The sequence below is a fragment of the Hibiscus syriacus genome, unplaced genomic scaffold (genome assembly GCF_006381635.1).
Source record: "Hibiscus syriacus cultivar Baekdansim isolate YM2019G1 unplaced genomic scaffold, ASM638163v2 tig00117016_pilon, whole genome shotgun sequence".
In the NCBI taxonomy this organism is placed as follows: Eukaryota; Viridiplantae; Streptophyta; class Magnoliopsida; order Malvales; family Malvaceae; genus Hibiscus; species Hibiscus syriacus.
This window is the reverse complement of record NW_024063525.1, coordinates 1,905,340-1,926,344: the sequence shown is the minus strand read 5'-3', so window position 1 is coordinate 1,926,344 and position 21,005 is coordinate 1,905,340. Positions and strand designations below refer to the sequence as shown.

Sequence of the window (21,005 nt, the reverse complement as noted above, 5' to 3'; positions counted from 1 at the left end):
GTCATTTTCTATATATAAAATGATTACTAACGAGCCTTTGAAGGAAACAGGAATAACCATACAGTTGGCTCATCGATTTGTGATCTATCCAGTGGGAGTAATGGAAAACGTCTTAGTAAAGGTTGATGTATTATTTTTTCTTGCAGATTTCTATGTCATTGACATGGAACATGACAGGTCGGATACTTATTCCGAGGTACTTTTAGGCCAACCCTTCCTAAGCATCGCACATACAAAGATCGATGTTATAAGTGGTATAGTGATAATGGAATTTGATGGTGAGATCGTTGAATTTGATGTTTACAAAGCAATGAAATGCCCTGATCATGTTGAAAGAATTAATTCTATTGATATTATAGATCCTTTAATTGATGAATATATTGAATATAATTTTTCTTATGACCTTTTTAAGGATCCTGAACTTTGCCACGAATATGAAGAAAGGGAGTTTAAAAATATTAATTCAATCAATTCTGATTTATTTTTATCTTCTTTTAAAACTAAAATTTTACCTTCTGTTTTGCAGGCACCAGAGGTAGAATTGAAGCAATTACCAGAGCATTTGAAATATGCCTTTTTGGGCAAGAATGAAACTTTTCCAGTGATCATCTCAAGTAAATTATCCGAAAAAGAAAAGAAAGCTTTGGTAGCAGTGTTGCGCTCTTACAAATAAGCCATAGGATGGACCATTACCAAAATTAAATTATTATGTCCCTCAACTTGCATGAACAAGATCAAAGTCGAAGAAGAAGCAAAGCCATCACGAGAAGGACAACTTCGATTAAATCCACCGATGATGGAAGTAGTGAAGAAGGAAATTCAGAAACTCTTTGATGCTGATGTAATCTATCCGATATCAAATAGTAATTGGGTAAGTCTGATTCATGTGGTTCCCAAGAAAACGGGAGTCACAGTGGTCGAAAATCAAGAAGGGGAGTTAGTGCCAATAAGAGTTCAAAATGGATGGCGAGTTTGTATTGATTACAGGAAGTTGAACTCTCTTACTCGAAAAGTTCATTTTCCTCTTCATTTTATAGACCAAATGATTAAAATATTAGCTGGGAAAACTCATTATTGTTGCCTTGATGGTTTTTCAGGTTTTTTCCAAATCTAGTAGCACCAGAGGATAAAAAAAATGATTTTTTACTTGTACCTTTAGTACATTTGCATATAGACGAATGCCCTTTGGTCTTTGTAACGTGCCAGCCACCTTCAAAAGATGCATGTTAAGTATATTTTCCGACTATGTGGAGAAAAGCATCGAAGTCTTTATGGATGACTTCACAGTTTATGGTAATTCTTTTAATGAATGTCTTGATAATTTAACTAATGTGCTTAAAAGATGCTTAAAATATAACCTTGTTTTAAACTATGAAAATGTTATTTTATGGTTGATAAATGGTTAATTTTATGTCATATTGTTTCCTCAAAAGGGATTACGATTAATAAAGCTAAAACAGATGTTATACGCTCACTTCCTTACCCCATAACTATGAGGGAAATTCGTTCTTTTCTTGGCCATGCATGATTTTACAGCAGGTCTATTAAGGACTTTTCGAAGATAGCACAACCTTTATGCAATCTACTTTAAAAGGATCAAGACTTTGACTTTAATTCAAAATGCAAGGAGTCTTTTGATTCATTAAAGGAAAAGCTTATTTCAGCTCTAATTGTTTAGCCGCCAGATTGGAATTATCCCTTTGAACTTATGTGTGATGCATCGGTTACAAGCGTTATAGGTGTTCTTGGCCAAAAAATAGGGAAAGAGCCACATGTCATAGCCTATGCATCCCGAACTTTGGACTCGGCTCAGAAACATTATTCAACTACGGAAAAAGAGCTTTTTCTATATTTTTTTCTTTAGAAAAATTTAGATCCTATTTGCTTGGCATGAAAATTATTGTTTTTTTCTGATCATGCAACTATAAGGTATTTGATGAGAAAAAAGGAGGCAAAACCAAGGCTTATCCGATGGATCCTGCTTTTACAAGAGTTTAACTTGGGAATTAAAGGCAAAAAGGGATGTGAAAATCTGGTAGCAGATCACTTGAGTTGAATTTCCCTTTCTACATCTGAACCACCACTTAGAGAACAATTTCCTGAAGAAAAACTGACGGTGGCGCAAAGCATAACCCCATGGTTTGCGGACATGGTTAATTATTTAGCCACAGGTAAGTTACCATTAGATTTGTCGGGAGCTGAAATCAATCAAATTAAGCGAGAATCCCAATACTATATTTGGGGCGATCCTTATTTATGGAAGCACTACTCGGATCAGGTAATTTGACGATGTATTGCCAAAAGCGAGGTAAATTCAATTTTATAATTTTGTCATTCTTACTCTTGCAGTGGTCATTTTGGGCCAAAACGTACAACCCATAAAATTCTTGAATGTGGTTTCTATTGGCCTAACATCTTTCGGGACTCTTATATGTTTTGTAAAACTTGTGAAAGATGTCAACGTACAGGTAATTTAAGCCGTATGAATGAAACGCCACTTAATTCTATATAAGTTCGTGAAATTTTTTATGTTTGGGAAATCAACAATATGGATCCTTTTACTTCGTCATTTGGAAATATTTATATTATTTTAGCTGTAGATTATTTTTCTAAATGGGTGGAAGCTAAGGCCACTCGGAATAATGATGCTAAAACTACATTTAATTTTTTGAAAAATATTTTTCCAGGTTTGGACGCCACGGGCTATAATAAGCGACAGATGAACACATTTCATAAACCGAGTGATCGAGTCGCTAATGAAAAAATTTGGAGTAACTCAAAGAATTGCTACCGCTTACCATCCACAAACAAATAGACAGGCAGAAGTATCAAATCGGGAAATTAAAACAATTCTTGAGAAAATTGTTAAACCGGACAGAAAGGATTGGAGTTTAAAATTAACCGATACACTTTGGGCATATCAAACTGCTTATAAAAGTCCCATTGGGATGTCGCCATACCGGCTTGTTTTCGGTAAACCATGTCATTTACCAGTTGAGTTAGAACATCATGCTTATTGGGTCATTAAACAATGTAACATGGACATGGATGTAATTGGTGAAGCTCGGAAATTACACATTCAAGAACTTGAGGAAATCCAAAGAAATGCCTATAATAATGCTCGATTATTTTAAAAAAACAAAAGAATTTCACGATAGTAGAATTTCTTTTAAAACTTTTTTTGTTGGTCAAAAGGTTTTATTATTTAACTTCAAATTTAAAATTTTTGTAGGAAAGCTCAAATGAAAATGGCTTTGACCGTTTTCAGTAACTCAAGTATTTCCTCACGGTGTTATTGAAGTTAAAGATAACTCAGGAGTTTGATTTATAGTTAATAGTCAAAGATTGAAGTCTTATTATGAAAATTCTCCGGTTGGTCTAATCAAAGAAATCAATATAGAGGAACCCACACTTTGAAAAATCAAGTCGTCGAGCTAACAACGTTAAACAAAAATGCTTGATGGGAGGTAACCCATTTCGTTCTATTTTTTATTTTCGTTTTATTTTATTTTTTTAGCAAACTTCATTTTCAATCTATTTATTTTATTTTTATTTTATTTTTCTCTGAACAGATCCGAATTCCAAACGAATATTTAACAAAAAAATAGTGCAGAAAAACTGACTTGGTTCGAACTGTACAAAAAAATTCAAACATAACAGTGCAGAAAAATACACAGCATATTCGAACAAAGCAATGCAAAAAAAAAATCAGTGCAGAAAAAACCGATTTGGTTCGAACTGTGCAGAAAAGTTCGAACAGAACAGTGCAATATCGGACATTCTACTCTACAACAGCTCGTCTCAACGTGGCCACGGATAAGCATGTGTCAAATATTTCCTTGACTTGTTTAATTGTTTGAAATTGAGTTATTCTGATGTTGATATGTTGGGATCGTTGGTTGTTAGTCTTGAATTTCGCTTTATACTCTTGCTTCCTTTTAGATTATGACCATGTTTTTGATCGAATCTAATTTGCATGATTGGTGATTGATATAGTTGGTGAATTTTTTGTTTAGTATTGATATTTCATGCTTTTGTCAATAGAGATGAACTTGACTCAATGCATATGAACTTTTCTTATGAGATTTGAGCCTAACGAGCATACATTTTCTTTCTTGCTCATTGTTTGACTTGTGTGTGCCAAACTAATTAGGATATTCTAGAATTTGTAATCACAATGCATATTGAGACTACATGTTGAATGTAATGTTTTAATGTGACAGGGACACCTAGGATAAACCCACTTCAACCAAAAAGCCTACCCATTTATATATCCACTAGTGAACCAAATTTGAGTCTATTTCCCTTTCTTTGTTTTACACCTCATAAGTAAACCCGAAGCCTTTATTTTTATTTTTCTCTCTTTTCACAGCCTTATCGAGACTTGTGATCTTGTATCATTGTTGTTCCACGAAAAAAATCAATTTTTCAAAAAAAAAACAAGTTGTTCACTATTTCGAACAACAAAACAAAAGACCATTTGTTTGGAAAAAAAAGGGAAGGAAAAATCGATCGCTTCAATTTTCTTTCATCTATTCTTTTTCCTTGTTTTGTTCTTCATTGCGCTTTATGTTAATTCATGGATTGTTCTTAATTATTTTGATATCTTGTTTCAGTATTTTAAACCTTTCTTTTCAGCCTTTTCCCTACCCTACCCTAAGCCCCGTTACACCTTGTTTAAAGACCCATTGATTATTGCATTATGTTCATTTTTCGTAGTGGAGACTTGATTGGATTCCAAGCCTATGGTAATATTTTGGTTAGTTTCGGTTTGAGCAATTTCATTTACCCCAAACATTTTGAGCGGATATGTGTGAATCTTTGTGAGGTATTGAGTCATGTTTCATTGAAGTTGGCAATTAATTATGATATCTTGCTTACTTTAAATCTTCTTGGTTGTATCTTTGCTAGATTGTAACTTGAATTCGACAAAAATCATGGACTTAGTTCGATTGGAAGTTTGAGGAATAAATTGAAATTGAAGATGAAAACTTATGATTTTGATATGTTAATTGATGAATGCTTGAGGACAAGCATTGAATAAGTGAGGGGGAATTTGATAAGTGCTTAATTTAGTTAATATTTTGCTTTTAAATTACTCATTAATCATTGGTTTTTGTGGCTTAACTGTTCGTTTTCATTCATTTTCTGTACAGGACGTTAGATTTTGTAAATTGCACTAAAAGGACGAAATTCTGCAGTTTTTTTATTTTCGGAATCATAGCTGGCTAGAATTCAAATTTGGATTAAACTCAAGTTTTAGGATAGTATTTTAAAAATTATATTTTATCTTTGTTTTAGGTATTTTAGTTTAAATAGGTTTTAGTATTTTAATTAAGTTTTAAGATATTATTTTTATATTTTATCTTTGTTTTAGATATTTTAGTTTAAATAGGTTTTAGTATTTTAATTAGGATTTAGAATATTATTTTAAATGTTATTTTTTTAGGTATTTTAGTTTATATAGTTTTAAGTGTTTTAATTAGGATTTAAGATATTTTAGCTTGTTTTTAGGAATTTGAAGGCTATAAATACCCTCTCAGGATAAGCCTAGAAACATATCTCTCTCATCTGAGAATAAAATCTTCTTTTTCTCTCTATTTTTTGTATACTTTTCAATTATGCTAAGTATGACTTTAGTCATGCTTAGCTAATTTTCTCTCAAGCCGAAGACTGAACTGAATGCTCAATTCCAAACGTGAGAATTGTACGGTACTTAAATCTCTTCGGATTTTTTCTTTGTTTTCTAAGCTTACTTTTCAAATCAAAACGATTCGACATTGTCTGAATATTGTTATAGTTAACGTTTGAAGAAGGATTTGCTTATTGAAGAATATTCGACTTCCCGAAAACACACTTAGCAAAATTGTTTGCTAAGAGGAAACTAAGATCGGAATCAGTTATTGTTGAAACAACATAATCCGAGTTGTCAACAAAGAATTGTCCTTGTAAGTCGACGTGAATCTTGAAGTAAAAATCTGTTTTGATGATCCGAGGAATTTGAGGTAAAGCTGAAGTCTGAGGCTACTTTCACAATAAGTTTCTCTTTATCTCAATATCTTTAATTTGTTTATTTAATTATTTTCTTTTATTTTAAAAACAACTTTTAAAAATCCCCCTTTTATATTTATTACTATTAATATTTATTATTTTATTATTTTTCTTTTTTTTATAATTATTTATTTTATTATACTTTTTCTACTTTACCTGGAATTCTATCTTTTCCTAAAATCAAGAAACAATTTTATTATATCACGAAAACCATAGTCCCTCTGGATCGACCCTGCTTCTCTATGCTACATTTTCCTTTCTATTTAATTAAGAAGCTAAGAATTATTTTGATAGCAAAACGATGATTATCAATCTGTAACAAATTGAACAATAAATTATTCACCAATTTCATCCACCATTTTTTACATTATATCAAAATAATACTCAACAATACGAGAGGTGACACTGCTAGCATCAATTGATTTTCTAAATATGGTACCTCTAGGACTATAAATCAAGAAATTGATTATATGTTGATTTCTAGACCCTTTCCACCCATCACACATGATGATCACACATTTTTCTTCCCATATAGGCTTAAAACTCTTTCCCCCATTCTTGTATTTATTTGTACTCTTCTTCCAAATACACTCATGTCACCTCATAAGCAGAAGGACCCCTAACTGATTTTCCAACTTCAACTGCAACTTGAAGTACGGGCTGTAGAAATGATGACTTTGTAATTCTTACCGGTAAAGCTTCTTGCAATATTAATTTTGAAATTAATTTTCCTAGATTTGCTTTTGCATTTTTCAAAAAGCTTGCAGCGAGTTTTGGTTGCTTCGAACTCTTTGATTTTTCAAGAATGAGATCCATATTTGCCAATCTAGCTCTAGGAGAGTTAGAATTACTCCACTGATGTTCCCTCACACTTCTTTTGTAATCAATGGTATTGAATGACCTTCTGAATTCTTGAGATCCATAAGTACTACCTCCCCCAGGTTCAGTAACTGAATCTTCACCAGTTCTTGCTCTTCGACATTGTCTTTCTTCCCATTCCATTTTGGATATTATACTTTCTTGTCTTGCAATAGTCAACTCTTCATCCTCAGAATCATTGTTATAATAATTTCCATGATCTCTTAATCTTATTCTTCTTTCCTCTTCTGCTTCAAAGCTTTTTCATTGTGAAATTCTTGCAGTTGTTGAGTAATGCTTTTTCTAACTTCGACCGAGACATTTTGACAAGGTGTTACATTCCTATTTTTGCAGCCAAATGCTCTTTCAATCTCGTTATTCCTCCTTTAATAACTTTATCACAAAATTTGCATCTAACATTATTACGATGACCTTCAACAAGTTCTCCCTACCTCTAACCATAATCATCACTAAGAGCTTCGCCTTCTTTACTTTTTGAACGTGGCATTTTTTCTTATACCTGCACATAAACCAATTTGATAGAAAGGCTTAATGACCAATTGGACCTTCTTTATATAATTTTAAACAAATAAAATAAATTTATAACTAACACCAAAAGATATAATAATTTCATAACAATCATATAATAATCCTAAATTCAACTAATAAGATAAATTTAATTTTTAAACTAAATAATGAACAAAATAATGATGATATAACTTACTTGTTCACTTCAATGTTGAGTTAAGATGAACCACGAACAAGACTTGAATTTGGAATGAAAAGGGAAAATTTATCTCTTAAAATGGTGGAGAAAAAAAATAATTTTTTTGAAGAACTTATCTCTTGAAAATGTGGAGAAGATGAAGATGAAAGGTTTACACTTTGAAACTAAAGTTTCTCTGATTCCTTAGTTGCCTTCTTTACTTCTTACTTTGGTTGTGATTTTTTTAATATTTTGATATTTAAATTCATTTTTTCAATTATTTTTAACACTTCCAAACAAATTCTCTAATATTTTCTTTAGTACTTTCTTACACACCTACATCATCTACTACATGATTTACTACTTTTACTTACACTTTGAAACTGGAGTTTCAAAGATTCCTCCCGTTGCTTTCTTTATTTCTTACTTTGATTGTGATTTATTTTTTAAATATTTTGATTTTTAAATTCATTTTTTTCAAATATTTTTAACACTTCCAAAAAAAATTCTACTATTTACTTTAATACTTTCTTACACATCTACATCATCTACTACATGCTTTACTACTTTTACTTACACCTTTTTTTGGTCAAATTTATTTGTTTGTCCAAGAATCATATTTTTTTAATTTTATTTTTTATATACATGTATTTTTTATCTTTTATTGTTTTGTATTGTGAATAGGTAATCAATCCAACCCAACGTTCTGGTTTTTATGGCTGAGCAATCCATTTTATAATATAGAATAAGAAGAAATATTTTTGTTACTTCTTTAAATTCAATTTAAAAATATAGTATCATGAAATAAAATTTTCTTTTATGTTAAATTTTTATAATAATAAATAAACATAAAATTTTTATTCTTAATGTTAATTTAATAATTTAATTTAAAATTAATTCAATCAATTTTAACTTTGAGAAATGATTCAATTTAAAGCAAAAGTTGCTTAATTTTAAAATGTGTAAATAATTTAAATAATTCATATTTAAGTTACTAGTTTTAAACATAACTATTTCAATATTACTAATGATATATATTTATAATCCATTTTTAAGGATTAAATGAAAATATTTCATCTATGTAATTTTATACTTCAGATAATTTAAACGTTTGTTGCAGTTTTGCGGCGTTGCGGTGTAATTTATAACTCGTTGTGGTGTTACTTAACGGTTTTAGACAGCAACAGTCTTGATGCAGTTTTTTTTATCGCGTTGCGCTAATATTGCATCATGGTGACCCTCAAAACTGTTACGATGTGGTCGTTACACTGGGTTGCGGCCGCAATTTAATACCATGGTATGAAATGAACTTCACAGAACTTCTCTTCCATGGAAAAATAGTATGCTTTCAAGCTAACCAAATAAGGATGCCTTAATCTTCCCACAACTTTCATTTGTTGCTCAAATTCTATAATTCCACCCACGTTTGCATCTTTCAATCTCTTCATGGTCAGCACGTTACAATCGTCGAGTACCTCTTTATACGCCGTATCAAGCCCACCTTTCCCCAACATTTTCGTCAAAGATCTCAAAAAACCTCCATATCAAACCTCTAGACCCTTTGGAAGAACATCATTCTTCCCCTCTCGAAACCTGACTGTGCGGGATATGGTCTCAAGGAGTAAACGATCTTCTCTCCTTCGAGAACCTTGGACCCTTTCCCCTCTCTTATTTTCGTAACATAGATTCGCCAGAAGTAACAGTAAAGCAAGAGGGAAACAAAAGCAAGAATCAAAACATCACCTAAATTGATGGCTATTAAAGCCAGTAGGCTTATTTTGGTTGCATTGTGCTGACGTTGAGAGTTTGGAGTTTTGTTAGGGTTTCCAGTCACTAGCAATTATTAAAAAGTCAGTCAAAGTTTGGTGCAGTTCAAAGTCCTAGTTTGCTGCAAATTTGATTTTCAAAGTTGGCAACATATTTGATTGAAAGTTAGCAGCTGAAATGGTAGAAAATTAGTAAGGGAAAATTACCAAATTTAGTCTCTTACTTTAGGGTATTTACAAGATTAGTCTTTAAGATTCAACTATAAATACCCTAACCCATTTAGCTTCAAAATCACCCCAAATCATTTCTTTCTCCCAATACTAAATAATTTAGAGAGTTTTCTTGTGAGTTATGAGTGTTTTGTAAACACTAGTACATTTTCTCTCTTTAGTAAAAGATCTGCAGCAGTCTGGAGACATAGGCATAATTGGCCGAACTCCGTTATCAATTTCGGGTATTATTTTTTCGCTTTTATTTCACATTCTCACTATTCTGGTTATCGGGAAATTACTCATTTATTTCCCAACAACTGGTACCAAGAGCTTTTCGTTGTGAATTTTGTCAGTTTTTCTGCGAAGTTACTATTTACGTTAATAGTAAATTTCATGAATAGTAAAATTTGGTTGGCGATACGAGTTTGTCGACGGAGGTGTTCTAATACACGGTGGTTCGCAAGAATTTTCAGAAATAATCCAAAAGAAGCCATATTCGAGTGGAAGCGATGGCTGCAGAAGAAGGGAATATGAAAATTGAGAAGTTCAATGGTGCGGACTTTGGCTTTTGGAAGATGCAGATTGAAGAGTTTTTGTACTAGAAAAATCTATAACAACCTCTCTCAAGAAAGCAACCAGAGGGCATGAAGGATGAAGACTGGGCTCTTCTCGACAGACAAGACCTCGGAGTTATCCGACTGACATTATCCCGCAATGTTGCTTTCACCATAGCAAAGGAAAAACCCACGACGGGTCTTATGGCGGCTCTCTTCAGTATGTATGAGAAGCCATCGGCCTCAAACAAAGTTCACTTGATGAGGCGATTATTCAATTTACGAATAGCGGAAGGGGCATCAGTGGCTCAACATCTAAATGAACTTAACACAATCACAACCCAGTTGAGTTCCGTGGAAATTAAATTTGATGATGAAGTTCGAGCTTTAATTCTCTTATCATCTCTACTAGACAGTTGGAATGCTACTGTTACAGAAATCAGTAGCTCGTCGGGAAATAATAAATTGAAATTCGACGATTTTCGGGATCTTGTATTGAGTAAAAAAATTTGACAGAGAGAATCAGGTGAAGCATCAAGCTCCTCAACCTTGCATACGGTGTCTAGAGGGAGAACTTCAGAAAGAAATTCAAATTGTGGCAGATCGAAATCCAAAAGGGGAAAATCAAGAACGAAAAAGAAAGATTATAACTTTTATAATTGTGGCAAAAAGAGTCACTTTAAAAGAGATTGTCGAGCACCGAAGAAAGATATCGGCGCACATGAATCTGCCAATATGACAGTGGAGATAGGTGATGTCATGATTCTAAGCGTCAATAGCCCGATTGAATCATGGATCTTAGATTCAGGGGCATCTTTCCACTCCACCCCATGCCAAGAAATCATGGAGAACTATGTCAGTGGTGATTTTGGGAAGGTTCATCTAGCTAATGATGAACCTTGAAGATCATCGGAAAAGGAGACATCCGATTAAAGTTGCCAAACCAGACCACCTGGAAGCTGAAAAGAGTGAGACATATTCCTGGCCTCAAAAGAAATTTAATTTCTGTAGAACAGCTTGATGGAGAAGGATATAGTACAACCTTTTCAGGCTGTGAATGGAAGATTACCAAAGGAGCACTCGTCATTTCTCATGGTAAGAAAATTAGTACTCTGTATATAACCTCAAACTTGGAGAATATCATTGCAATAGAAGATCCTGATGGAAAATCAAACCTATGGCACCAAAGGCTTGGCCATATGAGCGAGAAAGAAATGAAGAGACTTTTATGAAAACAAAAACTGCTGTATCTAAAGAATATAGATGTCGGACTATGTGAGGATTACATCTTTGGAAAACAAAAGAAAGTCAGTTTTGCAAAGATTGGCAAGACACCCAAGACTGAAAAGTTAGAGTTGGTTCATACTGATGTATGGGGACCATCTCCAACTCCATCTCTTGTAGGCTCACTATATTATGTCACCTTCATCGATGATTCTTCAAGGAAGTTGTTGGTTTATTTTCTGAAGAAGAAATCAATAGTCTTTGATACCTTCAGAAAATTGAAGGTCATGGTGGAAAATGAGACTGGTTTAAAAGTCAAGTGGTTGAGGTCTGATAATGGAGGAGAGTACAGAAATAGTAGATTCAGAGATTTCTGCTCAAATAATGGGATCAATATGGAGACAACAGTTCCCATGACACCACAGTAGAATAGCGTAGTAAAGTGCATGAACAGAACTCTGAATGAACGTGCCAGAAGCATGAAGATACAAGTCAGATTGCCCAAATTGCTATGGGATGAAGTTATCAACACTTCAGCTTACCTGATCAACCATGGGCCCTCAGTTCCCTTGGATGGTGGAATACCAGAGGAAGTTTGGAGCAAGAAAGAAATAAACCTTTCACACTTAAGAGTGTTTGGTTGTATTTCTTATGTACACATAAATTCTGTTGAAAGAAGTAAACTTGATGCTAAGTCCAACAAATGTGTCTTTGTTGGTTATGGTGGTGATGAGTTTGGTTACCAGTTTTGGGACTATGAAAATCAAAAGATCATCAGAAGTAGAGATGTTATTCTCAATGAAAATGTGATGTACAAAGACAGGTCAACCATAGAATCAAGTAACTCCAATACCGAAGCTGAAACAAATAAATTTGCTAAGTTTGAGGAGATTTATGGAAATGTTGTTCAGATCAGTCCTGAAGCAGTTTAAGAAGAATCAGACACACCAAAACTGAGACGCTCCTCCAGAATTCCTAAACCAACCCAGCGTTATTTTCCTTCTATGCACTACTTGTTGTTGACTGACAATGGTGAACCAGAGTGCTATGATGAAGCAATGCAGGTGGAGGATTCAATCAAGTGGGAGTCTCCCGTGAAAGATGAGATAGACTTGCTTATGTCAAATCAGATATGGGAATTAGCTGAATTACCACCATGCAAGAAAGCGCTCCACAACAAGTGGGTTTACAGGACAATGACTACGGACAAACTGAAGTTGTGTTCAGCTTCAGTTGGCATGCTATAGTAACAAGACCATAAATGTTGTTTCATTGATCGAGGTGTGAAGATAGATTAAAATAAGTCTTCAAGTGGGAGATTGTTGAAAAGTCAGTCAAAGTTTAGTGAAAAGTTTGGTGCAGTTCAAAGTCCTAGTTTACTGCAAATTTGATTTTCAAAGTTGGCAGCGTATTTGGTTGAAAGTTGACAGTTGAAATAGTGGAAAATTGGTAAGGGAAAATTACCAAATTTAGTCCTTTACTTTAGGGTATTTACAAGATTAGTCCTTAAGCTTCAACTATAAATACCCTAACCCATTTAGCTTTAAAATCATCCCAAATCATTTCTTTCTCTCAATACTAAAGAGTTTATAGAGTTTTCTTGTGAGTTGTGAGTGTTTTGTAAACACCAATAAATTTTCTCTCTTTAGTAAAAGATCTGCAACAGTCTGGAGACGTAGGCATAATTGGTCAAATTCCGTTATCAATTTCGGGTATTAATTTTTCGCTTTTATTTTGCATTCTCACTAATCTGGTTATATGGAAATTACTCATTTATTTCCCAACAACAATGATCTTGGGGATAAAGCTATAACAGTTGGGTTTTGACATGACATTACCAGCGATGTTAATGCCCTGTTGGATCCGGGTTTTGTCGGGTTACTCTCAATGCTCTTACATTTCTCCAATGGAGCTATGCATTTTGAACCTAAGGTCGTAACTAAGAAACCAGATAGAGACTGTGGTATTTCACCGAAAGCTTGTTGACACCCGAATTCAGCCAGTAGGCCTTGGTTTGCGGTTACAACCTATCGTTGGAAGATGTAGAAAGCAATGTTTAGCCATTGGGTGTGCTGCTACTCAAATAAATGTAGTGAAACATATCAAAACTTGTGTGGATATGGGTTATGAACATGTGTTCACTTTACGCATGCTCAAACTAGACTTTTAACAATGTTGGAGTTTGGATTTTCTTACATGGTTTCTTCTTCTTGCAGAATGCAACTTGTAGTGCTTTAGGACAAGCTCAAACTGTGACTTAGGAAGCACCAACGATCACCCTTCAATAGTTTGCCAAAAGTCGTTAGATGTATTCCTTTGTGATTTTCTAGCGACTTTAGTCCCGTCTAAAGTTTGATTGTGGTTAGGAAGGTTATAGTGGGCTAAGTGATATTTTCTTGAGTACTTGAAAAAAGAAGGAAGGAAGAAGAACAACAACAAGAAGAAGAACTTGCTGCCACTCAAAACGTTAATGTCAGTTAAGTGTCACGTCAGCAAAAACTAAGGACATGTAATAGTAGGACCTTACAAAAAAATGAATTAAAAATTCAATGACTGTATTATAAGTTTCAAAAGTTGGCTGACCAAAATACAAGAGTTCTAAAAACTTGGGGACTATTTATATAGTTTACCCTAAAAATTATTATTCGTTATATTCAAAGCGTATGTTTTTTAATAAAAGAAGTTAGATTACAAATCTCCTTCTGGTTTAAATCTCTACTTTTTTATAAAAAAAACCCTTAAATTCGATTGAAATTATATGGGATATATCTTTGATCCACCGAAAATGCCAAAACTAGGTTGATCGAACAGCTCAAACCCACATATAATCAATACCAACGTAGTAATAACAAGGGGAAAACTAGTGCATTATTCTGCAAAGTTTTCAACCAGGAAAAGTAAAAGTAGAAGAAGATTCAACAAGTATTAGCATGGAGCGATCTCAAGAGGTCGTTGGTTGTACCTAAATGCAAAATTTTAACAAAAGTCAGAAAGTGCACTTAACAAGAAAAGTAAAGCAAAGCAATGAATCTATTCACCAAACCCAATAATAAATATATATAAAGAAATTGAGGCATGATCTATTTACCAATAATTTTTTTAGTTTTACACTATTTTAAAATCATTGAGTCATTGGATAAATAGAAAATAGTTGAATTGGATGAATATAAATAGGCGAATAGAAAATACGAAAATATTCAATAAAAAAACAAAACAAGAAAATTAATCTTTATTTTAATTTTTTCAACTACATTAAAAATGTAAAATTAAAAGTTTTACCTAAACCTATGAAATTTTATGTATGAATTTAAAATTATAATTTATAATATAAGATAATGATTCTCAAATCCCGACGCATTAAACCCATAATAATATATTATATTTATTACAGATTAATTTACCTTGTGCATCAATCTTTAAGACAATTTGGTCTTACACTTTTGGGACAGAATTTTTGTTCCTTGTCCCATGGTGCTCACCCTAAAGTCGCAATTGACATCCAAGTCTTTCTTCCAAAGCTTCAAGATCCAAACGTTAAACAACAACGGAGATTCGAGTTTCAGCTTCAAAGAAATTTGGCGTTTCGTCTTTTTGTCGCTGATGCTCTTCTGAATTATAGTCGGCACCTGTTTTCCTTTCAGGCCACGGATTTTAATATTGACGTTGTTCGAATCTCCCACGTTTTGTTTGAGGTCGGGAAAGTTTCCGAATCCGAGGTTCTTCGTCCAGAAAATGAGACTCGCACCGTCTTCGTCTGATTTGTATTCGATCCCCATCTTCTCGTTCAGATTCTTGGCTTTCAACGTAATGTCATACGTAGGTGGGATGCCTTGTTTCGTTTGCTTAACCAGAAGCTTTGTGACAGAGAATCTGGGGGCTAAGGGGGTGAAGGTGAAGTGAATCGCCGTTAGGGTTCCGCCTACAATAACACACAAGAGGAGAAAAACAATCAGGAACCATATCATGAAGATGGAGCAGTTCCATTTGCTTTTCTTTCCGCCAGCCTTGGCCGCCTTGCGGTGGCGTTCGACGAACGCGGCGTTCTCGGGCGGCGGGACGCGGTAGATTTGGTCCTTAGGGACTTGGACGACGTAGGTGGCTAAAGGGTGTCCTGGAGGAGGAGGTAAATTTATGAGATGGTTGTTGGTGGTGGTGGGGGTGACGGCATGGGGTGTCGACGACAGCAATCGGGTACCAGCAGAAGACGCGACGACCGGCTCATCCTCCATGGGAGAGATGGGGTGCGAAAGAAATGGTTGTGGTGAGGAAAAACAAGGGTGAGGAGTAATTTAGGGCATGCATGGGAGGAGGTTGTTTCTTTGAAGTTGAGTGGTTGGTTTTGCGTTGAGATTGATTGTTTCTATTTGGTAAAGACAACACATTTCTTTCTTTTTTTTCTCGTTTTTTTCGACAAAAACTTTTTGTACCATTACTTTTCTATTTAGGTCGAACAACATGGTCCTATTTTTGGATGTGTGATCATTATAGAGGTGGAAAATGGGTCATTCAGATCGGGTTTATATCATGTCATTTCAAGTAGGGTAATTTTAGGTCTAGATTTAAATTTTTTAGATCGAATCGGATCAGATCTAGTTTGGGTGTACGATGAATCGAATTGGGTATCGTGTTGGGTCAATTTTAAGGTCGGGTGATTATTGGATCGGTTGTTTTCTAGTTTGAATCAATATCAGATCGGTTGATTTTTGAGTTGGGTTAATAATTGATCAGTTAGATTTCGGGTCGGATCAACATCAGATCGGTTGATTTTTTATTTAGGTCAACATTTAGATCATGTCAATTCGGTTTGAATTGGTTATGAGTCTAATCAAAATCAAGTATATATATAATAATTGACATATACTTGTAAAAATATGTCTTCTTATTTGTTAATTTTAATATTTAGGTTTAATTTCAATTTTCAATCGTTTAATATTTTGAATTAAACCATCATTTAGATATGATAAATCGATAATTTGACACAAATACGATCCTATAATACGTGTTAAAATTTGTTAACAAAATTTTATATTGATATCGTATGAAAAGTTTATAATGAAAACTATTTGATAAAGAAATAATTTTTATTAAAAATTTTATTTTCAATTATAAATTTAATATTTTTATTAAATTTTAAAAAATAATACATAACATTATTTGTTAAGTTTTAGTCGTAATACAAGTAAACTTCATATTATTTTTATTATAAATTTAATATTATTTCCTTTGTTATAGTTGTTTTCTATTATTTTTATTATAAATCTAATATTTTATAACAAATAAGATAAGTAAACTTTATTTATTACTATTTTCAATTATTACAATTAGATTTTTACCTTTATATTCCTCTTAAACTTTTTATTATTTTATTATAAATCTAATATTTTTAATAAATTATCAATTTTTTTAAAATTAATTTATTGTTGAAAATAACTTTTATCGTTTAATAATTTTATCAATTTCAATCTGTTCGGATTTCTTTTAGGTCGGGTTAAATTTAGTTCGGGTTGCTTTCGGATTGGGTTAAAATTTGGTTTTGGGTTTCTTTCGGTTCGGGTTAATTTCAGTTTTGGTTGCTTTTGTTTCAGGTTGCTTTTGTTTCGGGTTAATTTCGGTTCTCGTTGATTTCGGTTTCGCTAAATTTTGGATCGAGTATGGTTCGGGTTGGGTACGAGTCGGGTATCAGATCAAATTTAATTATCATGTTCAGATTAATATCGAGTATTGGATCGAGTAAATTGGTTAGGATAATCGGATGCGAGTCTAGTTTACCAGGTCTAGTGATCAACGAAATACACATTGCATTGGAATTTGTCTTGTGTATCTTCTAAAATATTTATAAAATTATATATATTTTAAATGGCATAATTTTCAAAAGGTTTATACAACTTTTTAGATAAATAAATCTAAAATATAAAAATTTTAATCTCCTATGATATGATTTATGTTATTTTTTGTTTAATTAGTATTTCTATTTTAGAATGTAGATGATGAATGTTTTGTTAGTTCTTGTATCGCATATTTGTTAGGGTTAAATTTGATATTGTCTTTCTAAATGATGTTTATTTAATTATTATGTTGATCTATTTCTGCTTTGGACCCTTGAGCTTGATACTAATAGTTGTTGGTAACCACTAAAAACAGGTAATAATTAAGTTGTGATATGCATTCGTCAATGAATCGTCATTATTATATATATTTTTATTTTGTTGTTTATGGTGTCTATCCTTCAACACCAAGAATGATATTTATTTCTATACATCATTTGTATGAGTTGTTTGGTTGGATATTAACAATTTTTTTACATGGTGTTTTTTGTTCTTTAGTGTCTATATTGTGTACATTAATAGTTTTTGGAGAAATATTTGACTTATATGATTAGTTTACTCTTGTTTTGTATTTTCTTTCTGTAATTTGAGTATTTTGTAGCACCCTAATATCTCGAAGTAGATGTAACACCCTTAGATTGGTACGAGTGGCCTGATCTGAGGTGTTACATTAGGCCCACTGGAGTGACCCATAATAAAAATACCAGAAAAATAAAATAAGTTTTGACAAACCGGTTAAAAATCGTAAAACAATTTATAAATAAATAGTACAAGTTCAGAAATAATTTAGAAACTCAAAACAAAATTCAACTATATACAATATCAAACAAGTTTAAGACATTGATATAAAAACAAGATTGACCTACATGCCCTCAATCAGTAACACTGAATGAACTCCCATTGATGTCGATGTTGCACAAGGCCAAATCCTTTAACCTTAAATGGTGAATAATAGAGTGAGCTTTAGAAAAGCTCGGTAATACAGAACTACCAGATAATGATAAAGGACAAGCAAATATAGGAAACATCATGAAAATTTTCTTAGTTATCCAGGCATATTTAGATCCTAGTGATGAGTTGAGGTTTCATAATTATTTCTTCAGATAAGAGTCAGGAAATATACAATTCGGAAGAAACATTCAGAGAGGCAGATTCAAAAAATGAAATTGGGGAGTCTAGTGTATTCCAACAAAAACCAAAAATAGTAGTTTATTGAGTAAAACAGATTTTTAAAAACACAATAATACCCTCCACCTGAACACACCATATGTAGTTCCACATAACCGCATCATAATGACTTACCCTAGGCTCATTGGACGTTGGTGTCAACCTAAGGGAGCACCTTATGCCCTTAGAGCCTACCCAATGAATACCTTAAGGCCTTAGAGCCTACCCAAGGGAGTACCTTAGGGCCTAAGAGTCTACCCAAGGAAGTATCTCGTGGCCTAAGAGCCTACCCAAGGGTCACTTTAAGTCCGTAAGGAATTACCAACTTGATCAGAGTTGAATCTCAAAACTCTAGAATATATCCCAAAAGTAACCCAATATAAATCAGATCAATAGTAACTAGTAATATCAGAGATCAGGAGCCATATATGTTATATATCAGTAAACAGAGATCAGAAGTCAGATTTTATTTTAGATATCCAAGTTAAATTTTTTATAAATTAGAGAAAACATCTTTATGCATATAGAACACACGAGAGGATTTAGATATTTTTCGGAGGCACTTGGTGGTTATTAGGGATAGAAAACATGAAACTTACATAAATTGGGAATTTTATGAACAAGGCCCCTATTAAAAATGGCTCGATTATTATTGAATCTAATCATACATTTAGAAATTGATGCTTCAGGACCATTTAGGATTTTGGGTGCATCATAATAGGATTCAGGGACCTTATAATAAGATTATTTAAGATTCGAATATAACAAAATTGTTTCCATTACTCAGTCCATTAAGAGTATATTTTTTCATTATGATTCTAGAAAAACTCTTAGTAACTTCAACCAATGATGGTAAAACGATAATGTGTAATATTCAGGATTTATATAGAACTATCAGAATTCAGGATCAACAAATTAAATAGATCACATCACTATGGTACTCATTAATCATTCAGATGATATCCTTCAGAATATTCACTTCTTAATATTGATTGCACTAGTTGAACTGATCACCATCTAATTACCATTGAAAAGGAGCTCGAGATGAACATGTATTCCGATGATATTATTTATTTCTATATTACAATTGTATCTAGAATGACTGTCGTGCTTGGTTCTTGCTCCAAACCTCAAGGGATGACACAACACTTAGGTTTATCAGTGTTTACAGGATTTATCCAATGATATTTACTTGTTTTAAGGTCATGAAAGTATTTAAGTTATTTCAAGGTCATAAGGGTTTAAATCATTTCAATGCTTAAGGTATTTAAGTCATTTTAGAGCTCGATGATATTTTGATCATTTTCTTTGATTTAGTCATATGCATTATTTCTAGTAATTTAGTTATCAGATACTTGTTCCAGAAATCAGAAATTCTAAGTCTTTTATCATCTCTAAGGTTAGAAACCAACTATTAAACTTTTCCAAATATATCATAATATCAACAAGTGAATAAAAAAATTTATTAGGTCATTTCATGCCATTTTTATCTCTCAAGGGTAATTACGTAATTTATTATTCCCGTAATTCTGGCATTTAAAATTTTAGCGAGAATTATCATAATTTAATAATTTTAGGGTTAAATACTTTATTAATTCATCATTAATCCTTGGAATTATTCCGTATCAGTCTTATAGTTTCTTATCTGAATCAATCGAGTCTTAACCAATCAACACCTATTCCCATATTCGGTACGAGTTTAAAATAATCATCGAAATTTACATGATCAAACATTTCAATCATGCATTAACTAGTTACTAACATTTATCGTAAAGCATGCATAGGGTTATAAAGTATTACCTTGATTTACGTGTCAAATTGGTCAGCCATTTAAACTCCATTTGATCACCCTAGAACTTGAATTCAACGTCCCATAATATCTCGGATACAAAGCAAAATCAATTATGTCAGAAACAGAACTTAATCAGGAAAACTATTTGAATTAGAAGATAAAATGTTGAAAACAACTTACCGGGTTTGAATTTGGTGAAATGGACTCCAGATTAAGACTCAAGAGATCGAAAAAAATAAAATATGACTTTTTGAAACTTTGACTGAAGTCAAAGTCAATAATCAAGTCAACAGTCAGGTTAAATTCAACGATCTAAGTCAAAGTCAACGGGTCAGACCAATTCAAGATAACTCGATTCGGTTCGATCTGAATTGACTTAATCTAGTTTGTTCCGAGTTTATTCAGTTTCTAGAAGTTTCAGGTCGACCGAGAAGAACTATGCGCAGAGGCAGCACGTGTGGCGATAACAGGACCCATAATCGGGCGAAAATTGTGAAAAATATCGACGGGGAGTTATTTCAATGATGAGGCTTCAAATGTCTCTCCACGACGAACTACGGTGATTCTCGATGGATGATCACTAGGGTTTCGATCATAAGGTACCGATAAACACGCTGGTGCAAGTGGTGCACGACACCGCTGGACTATGAACAAGATCGGAGGTGGGCTCTTGAACGATCTTTTCTTATTTTATAAAGAACAATTGTGAGTTTTGGTGGCTGGTTGGCAGGGTTGGTATCACAAGACGGTGGTGGTGGTATATGCCACTGCTGGGCAGAGACAGTGGATTGATGATGGAAGCAGTTGAGAGACTAAAAGATTATGGGAGAAGTTTTTCAAAGGGAAGGG

General features: G+C 33.1%; 1 protein-coding gene across 1 annotated transcript; it reads right to left on the bottom strand.

Annotated features, from left to right (window-relative positions):
• Positions 1 to 14,776: 14,776 nt before the first annotated feature.
• On the bottom strand, positions 14,777 to 15,601 carry LOC120195604 (NDR1/HIN1-like protein 13). The gene has a single exon (XM_039197576.1). The coding sequence runs from the start codon at positions 15,599 to 15,601 to the stop codon at positions 14,789 to 14,791; it is 813 nt and encodes a 270-aa protein (XP_039053507.1). The 3' UTR covers positions 14,777 to 14,788.
• Between the last annotated feature and the right edge of the window lie 5,404 nt (positions 15,602 to 21,005).